The sequence below is a fragment of the Bufo gargarizans genome, chromosome 1, assembly GCF_014858855.1.
Source record: "Bufo gargarizans isolate SCDJY-AF-19 chromosome 1, ASM1485885v1, whole genome shotgun sequence".
NCBI classification, from domain to species: Eukaryota; Metazoa; Chordata; class Amphibia; order Anura; family Bufonidae; genus Bufo; species Bufo gargarizans.
In genome coordinates this window covers 378,256,580-378,272,608 of record NC_058080.1, presented here as the reverse complement: position 1 = coordinate 378,272,608, position 16,029 = coordinate 378,256,580, and the positions used below count along the sequence as shown (strand labels likewise).

Sequence of the window (16,029 nt, the reverse complement as noted above, 5' to 3'; positions counted from 1 at the left end):
AAACAGGCGTTGAGTGACTGTTGTCTGAAATACACACGTACCTGAGATACAAACAGGGCAATTAGTAAGACCATGGGGCAACAGACATGGGGGCATCGAATCCCCATGTTAAAGACAACAGCAGACCTTAGAAAAGGCATAAAGCTAAAGTTGAATAGTTTTTGTATGTTAAACACTTTTGTACGTTTTAAGAATAAAGTGGGTTAAATAAATAATTTAGTCAGCCTATGAGTTTAAAATGGTATGCAGGCGAGGAGGAACAGTTCAGGATATTGACCATGTGTCATATTCCTGCCATCCCCACCATAAGAGGAGCAGAAACTGGAGAGCCTTCTGGGCTCACACACTCCCTTAGGAGTGCAGTGCTCTCCGTATGTTGTCCTCCACAAATATGTTCCTTGCTTGGGCGGAATATCACTTATGTTTTTTGTTATCTATGGTTATACTTATTGTATATGTCTTGTCTTTGTTTGGAGGCAGGGAATGGTAGTGAGAGTTCAATTATGTCACACACAAAAGAGGTCTCAGGTGCTGAGCTTGTGCAGGAAGAGCAAGGTGGGGATTTGTTTTTTCCAAGAGACTCACTTTAAAATGGGCAGAATACCAAAATGACCGCATTCCACTTTAGTTGGTACCATAGCACTCGTAGTAGTGCATCTAGAGGGGTCAGCATTGCCATTGCAAAATCTGTCCCATTCACACACTTGGACTCTTTGTTAAAGGTACAATGGGCTCAGTGAAGGTATCGCTAGCAAATGTATACGCACCAAACAAAAAGCAAATCCCATTGCTGATTAACAATTTACAAGCATTTCATACATATGCAGAAAGGGATACTGGTTTTTAGTGGACCCTGAATTAGACTCCTCTTCTGGCAAATCTGTACATACACAGGGGGGCACTTCATAGGGCTTTTTAAGACACGAGACTGGTTGACACTTGGAGGCTACTGAATCCATCTTCCAAAGATTACAGTTACTTTTCAGCAGTACATAACACTTTTCACCGCATTGATTATATATTTATCTCTGACCACCATGTAGACATGGTGCAGGGGGCAGACATAGGTCCAACCATCAGACCACTCATATGTGAGCCTCACTACTCTTCTCTAGTTTACCAGAGAAGCAGTGGGCATGGAGATTGAATCAGACTTTGCTAGATAAGGAGGCAGATTTTTAGCTATCCAAAATAAACTTTATCTCTCTTTCAAAGAAAATGGTACGACTGAGATCTCCTACCATATTGTGGGAATCCCATAAAGCAGTAATTAGGGGAGAGTTCATTGCTTTGGAAAGTAGAATTAAGAAAGACGCAGAAACTCGCACAATCCCTAATGGCACAGATGGCAGCATTGGAAAGGATACATAAGAGATTAAAAGCTAAACAGATACATGGGGACTTGGTCAAGTTACGCCAACAACTCAAAGACCATCTTAATGTTCAATATGCTGAAACCTATCAATATGCGAAGTTTAGGTACTATGCCCAGGGTGATGGAGGTAATCGTATGATGTCATACCCAATTGAAAAAAGGAGATAACAGACTTATGTGACTTCCATCTCAAAGGAAGGGAAGGGTACAGCGTCTACAGCTAAAGAAATTGCTAGTGCTTTCAAAAACTTTTACTCTGCACTTTACAACTTAGAGGACAGCCAAAAAGAGAAGACACAAGGGACTAATCCAGAGTTAAGGTCCTTTCTGCAATCACTTAACCTACCCAAAATATCTGAGGAAATTATAGGGCTCATAAGATCCCTCCCACTGGGAAAAAGCCCGGGACCAGATGGTCTACCTGCGTGTTATTATAAGAGGCTTATAGAAACCTTACTACCATACCATACTAGATGGTGCACAGCATTGTTCCAAGGTACACCTCTGCCGAGACAAGCTTTGGAGGCAATTCTTGCCATCTTGCCTAAAGAAGGGAAAGATCTGAAACAATGTAGGAGTTATTGTCCCATTTTTTTAAATAAAATGTAGACTTAAAAATATGGGCCAAGTTATTGGCGAATAGATTATCCCCACTACTCCCTAAATTGATTCATCCGGAGCAAACAGGCTTTGTTGCTGGGAGGGAAACGACAATTCCTGCAGAATATTGCATGCAATTCACTATGCTAGAGAAAACAAAATACCATTAGTTCTACTTGGCACAGATGCCGAAAAAGCCTTTGATAGAATTAATTGGTAGTCTTTTATGCAAGCTGCTTTGGAATATTTTTGGCTTTCCCCCCTCTTCAGTAAAGTGATTGTTTCTATATAGCTGTCCCAGTGCAAAAATAAGGGTAAAGGGTATTATGTCGGATTTATTGGAATATACCTAACGGCGCTAGACAATTCTGCCCTCTGTCCCCTTCTCTTTTCATCCTGGAGATGGAAACACTCTCTTATAGGCTATTAGGAACCAGACTGATATTTAAGGTTTGAGGATTGGTGACCAGATACATACTTCAGCGGCGTTCACAGATGATTTATTACTGATCACCAACCCCTCCAGGGCGTTCCGACGCATACATGCTTTTATTTGAGACATTTGGGAAACTTTCAAATTTTTAAGTGTCTGCTGAAGACATTTATTATGCCCAAGTTTCTATACCTCATGCAGATGGCCCCCATTGATCTCCCTAAGACGTTTTTCACGCAAGTTAAATCAATGTTCTCAGCCTTTATATGGAAAAGAAACCGCTTATTTCTTATGATAGACTAAAACTGAGAAGGGAAATGTTATGGCTTCCTAGTGCCTCTTGGCACCCCTCCAAAAAAGACTTGCTCATACAAGCAGCCAGATTGCTTATACCATTGAAATGACTAAGTAAAGATCCACCCACAATACAAATGTGGATAGTGAAAGTAGATTTAATATGTAGACTTGAAGAGATAGCAAGCTGGGAACAAAGAACACACCAACTTTATTCCATATTGTGGAAACCTTGGAAAAAGGTACAGGTTAAATAATTAACTTGGGTCAATAGTAAAAATGACAAGTAATGTAGATGATTCTAGAGCTAGAATTGGATCTAAACATAAAGTATAGCTGTAAAGTGCTCTCGCCTTTTGTCTTTGGAATCACCATGACGCTTATTATCAGTTTTGTTTTTAACTTTATTTGCTGTATTGCACCAGAGGTCAGAGAAATAAGCTTGCAATTCAAATAATTATTTCCTTGTGAACTAAGTGTAAGGTTTCTTGATAATTGGCACCTCTGATGCAACACTGTCTTTTGGCAATGTCATGCTCTTTATTATTGTCAGTTATTGTACAACATATTGGAGAGTACATGTACATTTGCTATGTATGTATTTTTGATTGTTTAATAGAGTTTTATACACAAAGATATTACAACCGGATCCGTTCATAACAGATTCAGATGGTTGTATTATCAGTAACGGAAGAAGCTGAACCCTGCCGTATCCGGCAAAGATGCTAGTGTGACAGTAGCCTAAATCCACCTTTTAGTCTTTGAACCAGCTTGGCTTTTAGAGTGGTTGTTTGGTCAGAGTGAGTATTGCAGGTTTCATGAGCACTAGGGTGTAAACAGGAGTACGTACTATATATATCTATTTGTTTAGTCATATGTCATGGAGAGGAAACCAAGCGAATGGAGGGCTTACCAGTGTCATTTTTGTTGTGCTGAGGCTAACGTAACCTCAATTGTCTATAAGGTCGTGGCAGTAGGAGCACAGGAAGCAGCCAAAGATGGAAGGAAGGTCTGTGTGGTTCCGGGAGGCCTGCTCTGGGTCCCAAAACATTTGCACAATATATTTTTCAATCAGTATGAAAAAAAAAAAAAAAAAGCGGACTCTTCCATAATTAGAAAAAGTCACTTTTTATCTTTGCTTTTAAATGTCTTCTTTGTTTAGACTTTTAGCACAGCAAACTAGCTTGCCCAGCTTTTTCATTCCGACCATAATTGTGGCCAGAGACTCAATTGGAGCGCTATGAATGAACACATGTGGAATTATATACATAACAAAAAAGTGTGAAACAACTGAAAATGTCATATTCTAGGTTCTTCAAAGTAGCCACCTTTTGCTTTGCATCACTCTTGGCATTCTCTTGATGAGCTTCAAGAGGTAGTCACCTGAAATGGTTTTCACTTCACAGGTGTGTCCTGTCAGGTTTAATAAGTGGGATTTCGTGCCTTATAAATGGGGTTGGGACCATCAGTTGCGTTGTGGAGAAGTCAGGTGGATACACAGCTGATAGTCCTACTGAATAGACTGTTAGCTGCTTTTTTCTTGCCATAATACAAATTCTAAGTAAAGAAAAACGAGTGGCCATCATTACTTTAAGAAATGAAGGTCAGTCAGTCCGAAAAATTGGGAAAACTTTGAAAGTGTCCCCAAGTGCAGTCACAAAAACCATCAAGCGCTACAAAGAAACTGGCTCACATGCGGACCACCCCAGGAAAGGAAGACCAAGAGTCACCTCTGCTGCGGAGGATAAGTTCATCCGAGTCACCAGCCTAAGAAATCGCAGGTTAACAGCAGCTCAGATTAGAGACCAGGTCAATGCCACAGAGTTCTAGCAGCAGACACATCTCTAGAACAACTGTTAAGAGGAGACTGTGTGAATCAGGCCTTCATGGTAGAATATCTGCTAGGAAACCACTGCTAAGGACAGGCAACAAGCAGAAGAGACTTGTTTGGGCTAAAGAACACAAGGAATGGACATTAGACCAGTGGAAATCTGTGCTTTGGTCTGAGTCCAAATTTTTAATCTTTGGTTCCAACCACCGTGTCTTTCTGCGACGCAGAAAAGGTGAACGGATGGACTCTACATGCCTGGTTCCCACCGTGAAGCATGGAGGAGGAGGTGTGATGGTGTGGGGGTGCTTTGCTGGTGACGCTGTTGGGGATTTATTCAAAATTGAAGGCATACTGAACCAGCATGGCTACCACAGCATCTTGCAGCGGCATGCTATTCCATCCGGTTTGCATTTAGTTGGAACATCATTTATTTTTCAACAGGACAATGACCCCAAACACACCTCCAGGCTGTGTGGGCTATTTGACCATGAAGGAGAGTGATGGGGTGCTGCACCAGATGACCTGGCCTCCACAGTCACCGGACCTGAACCCGATCGAGATGGTTTGGGGTGAGCTGGACCGCAGAGTGAAGGCAAAAGGGCCAACAAGTGCTAAGCATCTCTGGGAACTCCTTCAAGACTGTTGGAAGACCATTTCAGGTGACTACCTCTTGAAGCTCATCAAGAGAATGCCAAGTGTGTGCAAAGCAGTAATCAAAGCAAAAGGTGGCTACTTTGAAGAACCTAGAATGGCATATTTTCAGTTGTTTCACACTTTATGTATATAATTCCACATGTGTTAATTCATAGTTTTGATGCCTTCAGTGTGAATCTACAATTTCCATAGTCATGAAAATAAAGAAAACTCTTTGAATGAGAAGGTGTCCAAACTTTTGGTCTGTACTGTATATACACTCACCTAAAGAATTATTAGGATCACCTGTTCTATTTCTCATTAATGCGATTATCTAGTCAACCAATCACATGGCAGTTGCTTCAATGCATGTAGGGTTGTGGTCCTGGTCAAGACAATCTCCTGAACTCCAAACAATGTCAGAATGGGAAAGAAAGGTAATTTAAGCAATTTTGAGCGTGGCATGGTTGTTGGTGCCAGACGGGCCGGTCTGAGTATTTCACAATCTGCTCAGTTACTGGGATTTTCACGCACAACCATTTCTAGGGTTTACAAAGAATGGTGTGAAAAGGGAAAAACATCCAGTATGCGGCAGTCCTGTGGGCGAAAATGCCTTGTTGATGCTAGAGGTCAGAGGAGAATGGGCCGACTGATTCAAGCTGATAGAAGAGCACCGTTGACTGAATAACCACTCGTTACAACCGAGGTATGCAGCAAGGCGGATGGGCTACAACAGCAGAAGACCCCACCGGGTACCACTCATCTCCACTACAAATAGGAAAGAGGCTACAACTTGCACAAGCTCACCAAAATTGGACTGTTGAGACTGGAAAAATGTTGCCTGGTCTGATGAGTCTCTATTTTTGTTGAGACATTCAAATGGTAGAGTCCGAATTTGGCGTAAACAGAATGAGAACATATATCCATCATGCCTTGTTACCACTGTGCAGGCTGGTGGTGGTGGTGTAATGATGTGGGGGATGTTTTCTGGGCACACTTTAGGCCAATTGGCCATCGTTTTAAATGCCACGGGCTACCTGAGCATTGTTTCTGACCATGTCCATCCCTTCATGACCACCATGTACCCATCCTCTGATGGCTACTTCCAGCAGGATAATGCACCATGTCACAAAGCTTGAATTATTTCAAATTGGTTTCTTGAACATGACAATGAGTTCACTGTTCTAAAATTGCCCCCACAGTCACCAGATCTCAACCCAATAGAGCATCTTTGGGATGTGGTGGAACGGGAGCTTCGTGCCCTGGATGTGCATCCCTCAAATCTCAATCAACTGCAATATGCTATCCTATCAATATGGGCCGACATTTCTAAAGAATGCTATCAGCACCTTGTTGAATCAATGCCATGTAGAATTAAGGCAGTTCTGAAGGCAAAAGGGGGTCCAACACCGTATTAGTATGGTGTTCCTAATAATTCTTTAGGTGAGTGTATGTTATAATGTGTACACACACACACACCCTTTTCACTTTAGTGATCTTTTGAGTTACTGTGGTAAAAAGGATTTTTAATGCATTTGTAGATGAGCAGTAAAGTGCACACTTACTCCTCCTGCTTTCTCTACCAGGACCTCTATCTCCTTGATTGACAGGGCTAGGTTACTGTGAAGTCATCTCACCTGGCCCTGTCAATCAAAAAGGAAAGGGAAGGCTAGCAGAGGAAGCAGGAGGTGCAAGCGTGCACAGAGTGGCTTTGAGCCCTTCCGTTGTGCAATTAACTGCTTATTTGCATGCAAATTAAGACTAATTCCTCTAGAATGAAGCAGATCACTAAGTTACAGGTATCATTGCATTCAGTTAGCTTTACAAGACATTATACCAGGTTTAAAGGTAAATTTCCTGATGGCAGACTGCCTTTTAACCACTTCATCCCCGCTAGCTGAAACCCCCTTCATGACCAGAGCACTTTTTATACTTCGGCACTACACTACTTTCACCGTTTATCGCTCGGTCATGCAATTTACCACCCAAATGAATTTTACCTCCTTTTCTTCTCACTAATAGAGCTTTCTTTTGGTGGTATTTTATTGCTGCTGACATTTTTACTTTTTTTGTTAATCGAAATGTAACTTTTTTTGCAAAAAAATGACATTTTTCACTTTCAGCTGTAAAATTTTGCAAAAAAAACGACATCCATATATAAATTTTTCGCTAAATTTATAGTTCTACATGTCTTTGATAAAAAAAAAAAAATGTTTGGGTAAAAGTTATAGCGTTTACAAACTATGGTACAAAAATGTGAATTTCCGCTTTTTGAAGCAGCTCTGACTTTCTGAGCACCTGTCATGTTTCCTGAGGTTCTACAATGCCCAAACAGTAGAAAAACCCCACAAATGACCCCATTTTGGAAAGTAGACACCCTAAGGTATTCGTTGATGGGCATAGTGAGTTCATAGAACTTTTTATTTTTTGTCACAAGTTAGCGGAAAATTATGATTATTTTTATTTTTATTTTTTTCTTACAAAGTCTCATATTCCACTAACTTGCGACAAAAAATAAAAAATTCTAGGAACTCGCCATGCCCCTCACGGAATACCTTGGGGTGTCTTCTTTCCAAAATGGGGTCACTTGTGGGGTAGTTATACTGCCCTGGCAATTTAGGGGCCCAAATGTGTGAGAAGAACTTTGCAATCAAAATGTGTAAAAAATGACCGGTGAAATCCGAAAGGTGCACTTTGGAATATGTGCCCCTTTGCCCACCTTGGCATCAAAAAAGTGTCACACATCTGGTATCGCCGTACTCAGGAGAAGTTGGGGAATGTGTTTTGGGGTGTCATTTTACATATACCCATGCTGGGTGAGAGAAATATCTTGGCAAAAGACAACTTTTCCAATTTTTTTATACAAAGTTGGCATTTGACCAAGATATTTCTCTCACCCAGCATATTTATCTCACCCCCCTGTCATTGATCACCCCCCTGTCAGGCTCCGTTCAGACGTCCGTATGATTTTTACGGATCCACGGATACATGGATCGGATCCGCAAAACACATGCGGACGTCTGAATGGAGCCTTACAGGGGGGGTGATCAATGACAGGCGGGTGATCACCCATATACACTCCCTGATCACCCCCCTGTAAGGCTCCATTCAGACGTCCGTATGATTTTTACGGATCCATGGATACATGGATCGGATCCGCAAAACACATGCGGACGTCTGAATGGAGCCTTACAGGGGGGTTATCAATGACAGGGGGTGATCAGGGTGATCACCCCCCTGTCACTGATCACCCCCCCCTGTAAGGCTCTATTCAGACGTCCGTATGATTTTTACGAATCCATGGATACATGGATCGGATCCGCAAAACACATGCAGACGTCTGAATGGAGCCTTACAGGGGGGTGATCAATGACAGGCGGGTGATCAATGACAGGGGGTGATCAGGGAGTGTATATGGGTGATCACCCTCCTGTCATTGATCACCCCCCTGTAAGGCTCCATTCAGACGTCCGCATGTGTTTTGCGGATCCGATCCATGTATCCATGGATCCGTAAAAATCATACGGACGTCTGAATGGAGCCTTACAGGGGGGTGATCAGGGAGTGTATATGGGTGATCACCCCCCCTGTAAGGCTCCATTCAGACGTCCGCATGTGTTTTGCGGATCCGATCCATGTATCCGTGGATCCGTAAAAATCATACGGACGTCTGAACGGAGCATGACAGGGGGGTGATCAATGACAGGGGGGTGATCAATGACAGGGGGGGTGATCAGGGAGTTTATATGGGGTGATCATGGGTTTATAAGGGGTTAATAAGTGACGGGGGGGGGGTGTAGTGTAGTGTGGTGTGGTGTTTGGTGCGACTGTACTGAGCTACCTGAGTCCTCTGGTGGTCGATCCTAACAAAAGGGACCACCAGAGGACCAGGTAGCAGGTATATTAGACGCTGTTATCAAAACAGCGTCTAATATACCTGTTAGGGGTTAAAAAATTCGGATCTCCAGCCTGCCAGCGAGCGCGATCGCCGCTGGCAGGCTGGAGATCCACTCGCTTACCTTCCGTTCCTGTGAGCGCGCGCGCCTGTGTGCGCGCGTTCACAGGAAATCCCGGCCCTCGCGAGATGACGCGTATATGCGTCGTTGAGCGCAGGGCTGCCGCCTCCGGACCGCACATCTGCGTTAGGCGGTCCGGAGGCGGTTAAAGGGGTTATCTTAGACTTTTATACTGATGTCCTGTGTATAAGTTATCTCTATCTGATCGGTGGGGGACCGACACCCAGCACACCCACCGTTCATCTGTTTGAGAAGGCACTGGTGCTCCTGTGAGTGCTGCGTCCTTCTCACAGCTTTCCCTAGGCCAGTGACCACACGTTAATTTGTCATGTGGCCTAGGAGCAGTGAATGGGGTGACCTGCAATGCCAAGCTATACACTGTACAACGCTATGAGAAGGCTGCAGCTCTCGCAGGAGCCATCAGATACTGATGACCAATCCAGAGAATAGGCCATCAGTTATAAAATCTTAGAAAACCCTTATAATTTTCAATGGCCTATACTGCCAAAATGCAAAAGAAACTCAAAAATTCCTAAATGTTTTCTATGTATATTGAGTTTTTATTATTTTCCTTCTCTTAAATAACCATTTCCTTTTTAATTTAAATAAAATGCATGGTGACTTTTTTCCCCCCATGACAGAACCATTATATAAAGCCCTCAGTGTTTGTCAGGCCTTCACACATCCATGACAAAACAGTCAGTGTTTCATCCATGATGTGGTCCATATGTCAACTTCCTGCCCTCTGTTTTTCATCTGTATTCCACATGAACTGCTAAGCTGAAAAGGGATTTCCACAGAATCCCCTACCAAAATTTTGCCCATGAAAACCACTGACCATCCATGTCCATAGACTTCAGTGGGTGTGTTGTTCCAAATCATGGACCAAAGTAGTGCTGGTCTCCGTTGTTTTTTCATTGATCCATGGCCCATTGAAAAACAAGGATGTGTGAATAAACAGATTAAAGTCAAGGGATATGTGTGAAGTCTGTGGAGAACATGGGCTACACACGTCTGTGATTTACTAATGTGTGAAGAAGTCCTAATGATGCATAGTTTTGTGAACAGAGCCTTTACAGATCATTTCCGTAAATCTCCAGCAGTAACTTTTTTGTTCTCTAGTCATTGCCAGGGTCTTCTCACATGTGATAGTCTTGCTAGAAATTCGTTATTTACTGGTACATTTGTAAGACTTTGTTTTTTTCCCCCCTTCTTCTCTTCAGCTTCCAGCAGAACCCCAAAGCCAGTCTCCTCTTCAACCCCTGCAACACCAGTTTATGTAGACCTTGCTTACCTACCTGGTGGACCTGCTGCCCAGACGGTGGATGAAGAGTTTTTCAAGCGGCTATGTTCTTCTTGTTATGTTGTTAGTGGAGATGATCCTGTGAAAGAAAAGTTTACCCGCAAAATTCTGGACTCTCTGCTTGCTGAAAAAAGTAATTGGCCTCAAGATATGCCGGTACGTTATTTACTACTAATTCTTCAATGTCATTCTGCAGGGTAGATTACAACCTCTCCTTCAAGTAACTGTGGATTTACGTGGCCAGAATATCGGGCAGATTAATGGGAATACCCTTTTTAAAATTGCAAGTAAGGCCATGCTCCCTTTTTACATACCTCACCAAACCAGTGCCTACGGTCAGGCCGCTGCTCCCACCACAATGGACAGGTTTGGGTGGGTGACTTTTAGGCTGTGTTCACACCTGACTGAATAGTTTTTGAGTTGCAGTCATGGATTTTCATGCAGCATCTCCACATCATTGTACGGTACCAAAGGGGAAGGGGATGAGATTTTAAGAAATCTCTTCCACACGCTGTGTACAAAAAACGCAGCCTAAATTGACCTGCAGTGTGGATTTGAAATCTGCAGAGGGTCAATTTATGCTGCAGATTTCCCTTTGCAGCAGAAAGGGTGACATCCACTGCCTTTTACGTGGCAAAACCACGTAATGCATAGGGATCTCACTGCCAAAATACAGCTGATTTTTACGCTATATTTTTAGTCACATGTGGACTTGGCCTTAGGATAAATTCACAATGTTCAATTAATTTGATTGCTTTTGGTGGTAAGATTGATTCTGCAAACCCTATTCAGATGAATGGGACAGTTGCCGAGCTTTCTACAACATCTACCACATGTGAATTAATGTAAAACCAAATCCCCCAGCTTTGCATTTACCCTCATGTGTATGCTTTTAGGCTACTTTCACACTGGCGTTTTGGCTTTCTGTTTGTGAGATCCGTTCAGGGCTGTCACAAGCTGTCAAAAACAGATCAGTTTTGCCCCAATGCATTCTGAATGGAAAAGGATCCGCTCACAATGCATCAGTTTGCCTCCTTTCCGCCTCCATTCCGCTCTGCTTGCAGCGTTTTGGTGTCCGCCTGACGATGCAGAGCCAAACTGATTCCTCCTGACACACAATGTAAGTCAATAGCAACGGATCAGTTTTCACTGACACAATATGGTGCTATAGAAAACTGATCCGTCCCCTATTGACTTTCAATGGTGTTCAAGACGGATCCGTCTTGGCTATGTTGAAGATAATACAAACGGATCTGTTCTGAACGGATGCATACTGTTGTATTATCTGTGCGCATGCCATGACGGATTGGCACCAAATGCGAGTGTGAAAGTAGTATTAGTTGTATTCCTTTGTGGTGTTTTATTTACTGCTTTCTCCATTCACAGGTTACCCTGATTCCTACTTTTGAGTCGCCAACAGTTCATGCCTGGTATGAGGAAACGCACGCCCTTCAGCAGTCGCTTGGCATTACTGTGTTGGGCAGCACCAGCAGTGTATCGATGCAGGGGGAAACCTTCCCTGCTTGCAAAGTAGAGTTCTAAACCTTTCCTATCCTGCGGTGTGCTTACCCAATGGGAGTTATTTTAGGACATTGTCATTTGGGGGTGCTTTCTCTATTTTGTTGCACATGTTTTTTTTTTTTTATCAGTGGATGCAGCACTTCGCACTGGAGTGAAGACATTCCTACCCACTGGTCACACAAGAACATTCTTTTATTTGGGCTGCCATGGAATCCTAGATTTTTTTGGGGAAGTGGGAAAGCTTGTGCACAATTGAAGAGCACTCAATGGCATGAATAAAAGTTCCTCACGTCCCAGATTTTTGGCATGGAATCTTGTACCTGCAAACAGTAGACCTTCCTTCCACCTGGGCTGAAGACTTGCTTTCCACATCACATTCAGATGTTTGCAGTTGAATTGTCTTTTGCGTGGTCTTAGAAGCTATTGCAGTTGTTGTTGCCGAAGGTAACCTGTATTGGCCCATCACCTTACCTGTATATGTATGTGGGTAACTGCCTCTGTCCTACCATAGTGAAAATATTGTTCCCTGTAAATGTGATGGATGTAATGAATGTGGACTCGAGCCGCTGAAAGCTGTGTGCACCTGAGATATCAGTGGGAAGAGTCCTGCATGTTGTGCTATGATTATCTGCTGCCTTTGCCATAACGAGACCGCAAAACATGTCGTCCTCGGCAAAGCAAGGTACTTATTCTTAAGATGACCACACAATCAAATTCTCTTTCATAGGATCAAACATGGTCTCGGAACACTTCAATACTAAATTATGGACAATATACAATGTTTCTTAAATATCTGTATCCATCTGCAGACAGTTTGCCAGCATTGTTGAAGAGGGGTCAGCACCCTTTGGCACTCCAGCTGTTGTAAAACTACAACTCTCAACAATGCACAGCTGCTGAACTGTCCCCTAAACACCTGTACAAGTGAATGGAGCTTGTTGGGAGTTGTAGTTTCACAACTGGAGTGACGGAGGTTGCTGACCCCTGATTCTAGAATCGCACCTAGAGCCTGGTTGGTTGCTTGCTAGCTAATGTTCAGATTGCATTTCACGCACAAGCACTTACTGCACAAACAAGAATTTGTTTTAGTGGTAATAGGAGAAAAAGCACGTTCACATGGTGGATTTTCCATGCATATTCCAAACTGAAATCTGCATAGAATCTGCCCAAAATCCACCGCCTAAAGTTCACATGGGGTGGATAAGAAATCAAAGTTCACATAAAACCACTGCAGGTGGCCACAAGCAGATATAGACCCAGTAATGGGGCTACATCCACATGTGGACCGACCCTTAGGCATCATGGCTCCTCGGTCTGTGTTACATACTGTCCATTTTTCTCAAGCAGCCGATTATCGCCCTCGATTTTCAGAATAAGATAATTGTGATAGAATGACTGACTGTTTGTAGAAATATTTCACCTTTGTAGCATTACAGCACAAGAATTTGATCTCTGGCAGGTATGTGGCCATTTTCACACACATACTGTATGCTTTTTGTTGTACTTGGCATACTAGAGTTTGCTAGATTACAATAAAGGGCTAGTGGTGCATTTTTGGGTACTGTTTAGTTTCTGACACTCCAACAAAAGAAGATTTGTGCTTCCTATATAAGCTGGGGCTTAAGTAATGAAGTTTTGAGTTTACATTCTCAGTTGTGTATTAGAATGAAACATCTTTTTTTTTTTTTCTAATGCTCTTATTTAAGATAATGTTTAAAAAAATAAAAATAAAACTTGCTGAGAGAAGTAAGCCCAAGAAGAAGAAACCAGTTTAGCGGCAATATCTCTGCACGGTCACTTGTATTTTCAGCTGTTCTGTAAAGTGTACTATGTCTAAAACACTAAATACACCATTTTCTTCCTGTGGCGCAAAGTTCTGCTAGCTAGTTATGTTTTTTAATTGTATAATAGTATGCTGTACTAAATGAAGGATTACCTCCTGCTGTCTTCACGAATGTATGTGGAGAATAGTTCCTTAGACATGCCAACATGTCACGTTAAAAGTGCCAGTCAGCCCCAAGAAGGAGTTAAATGGGGCTTTAATCACCATGTCATTGTCTGTGAAATGAGTGTGCATCCAACCAGACAACGATGGGGTGGGCGGCATAGATCATGTACCACCAATTTGTATTGTGAATTCACATAGCTTTGAGTAGACAAGCAAATTAAAATTTGAAGTAAACAAGTGTTTGTGGCTTCTTGTGTCCTTATTCCAAGTCATTCTGTGTTAATTTGATAATCGCCTCACTGATCCCCACCACCAATTTGTTCTTCTTGGCACAAGAAACGTGACCACTCAGCCAATCATTGGCCACAGAACCCAAGAATTGCCAAACAGTGAGGGTGGTACTATTTTTGTATTTTGTTTTAAGCATGCTCCCAAATTGATGTTTCTTGGATCCCCTGTCGGTCACTCAACATGGAATGGCACAATAAATTCTACCATATGCATGCTGGAGCCGTAAGTAAGAGTGGGGAGATTGTGGGGAATTTAGAGTAGACAGCTTAAGTTATTTTACAATTGGGGAACACAAACTGGGCACTTTCCATTATGGCACATGTTGCTTCTACCATTAGTTTTGTGTGTGTGTGTGTGTGTGTGTGTGTGTGTGTGTGTGTGTGTGTTTTCACCTCTTTCAGAGTACCATAATTTCCTTTTTTAATTTTTCCATCAGCATAGCTATATGAGGAATCTGTTTTGTATCAAACACTAGCAGAAGGACCCGGCTTTGTGTGGTTAAAAGATATCGACAGTATTCCCCCATAACAGTGACCTCTATAGCACCCCACCCCTTAACACTGCGGATCCGCAAAACACGGACACTGGCAATGTGCATTCCGCAATTTGCGGACCGCACATCGCCTGCACTATAATAGAAAATGCCTAATCTTGTCCGCAATTGCGGACAAGAATAGGACGTATTCTTTTTTTTTTTTGTGGAAACGGATGCGGAAGTGCGGATCCGCGAATGCGGACAGCACATTCCAGCCCCAATTAAAGTGAATGGGTCTGTACCCGTTCCGCTAAATTGTGGAATGGATGCGGACCTATTTTGCGGACGTGTGAATGGACCCTAACTTTAACCTTCACAGCAGCCCGCCCCTTTAACAGTGACCTCCACAGCAGTTGCACCTTTTAATAGTGGCCTCTGCCCCCTTAACAGTGACCTCCACAGCGCTTTGCCCCTTTAATGCTGGGGCTACAAGACGACGCGTCGCGCGACATTTTGTCTTAACAATTTTTATAATGATAGGCTATAGTGTCGCTTTGCGACATGACAGTTGCAAACAATCCAAGATGGATTTTTCTGCGACTGTCGTGTCTCGGTAGCAGCATGTCGCAGTGCAACACCATAGACTATCATTATGAAAATTGGAATCTCAACATATGCAGCAGTATCGCAACATATGCAGCAGTGTAGTTGTGCCCTGTGTCTTGCAACACATGTCATGTAGTCCCAGCCTAAAGCTGACCTACAGCAGTGAAGAAAAATGGCTGGGTTGTTATGGAAACCTGGAGTAAAACTGTATGTATGTGAAGACTAAGGGCCTGCGAGCTTCTATTGGCTGATAAGGGACATGTGACCGTGTGTATGGCAGTTGGAATACAAAGAGAGACTTGCAGGCTTGTATTGGCTAATGCAGGTCATTTTTGGGGAATATCTCGGGAATGGTACATCCTGGAGACCTGTGACCCCCACAAGATTATTATTCCAGGTAGCAAGGGATGTGTATACCAAGTTTCATTAAAATCGATGGTTATATTTTTGAGTGATCGCGGAACATGTATATACATACACATACAGTACATTATGTTGACAAAAGTATTAGGGGACACCTCTTAATCATTGAGCTCATGTGATTCATTCAGTCCCATTGCCACAGGTGTATAAAATCCACCCCCTAGCCATGCAGTCTGCCTTTAGAACAAGTCATTCTTTCACAAGTGTTTGTAAAGATCTTGCTAAATTCCAGCCTGGTACTAGAATAGGATGCCATTGATGTAATAGGTCTGTTTGTGAC

The 16,029-nt window shown here is 42.7% G+C and overlaps 1 protein-coding gene across 1 annotated transcript in view; it reads left to right on the top strand.

The window, feature by feature from the left end:
* Nucleotides 1-14,194, top strand: part of MAP1S (microtubule associated protein 1S) — a 50,088-nt gene extending 35,894 nt beyond the window's left edge. Inside the window, exons 6-7 of the mRNA XM_044270076.1 lie at nucleotides 10,406-10,641; nucleotides 11,872-14,194. Coding sequence (XP_044126011.1) covers nucleotides 10,406-10,641; nucleotides 11,872-12,027 — 392 coding nt within the window. The 3' untranslated portion in view covers nucleotides 12,028-14,194. The remainder of the gene's footprint in view (nucleotides 1-10,405; nucleotides 10,642-11,871) is intronic.
* The last annotated feature ends 1,835 nt before the right edge of the window (nucleotides 14,195-16,029 follow it).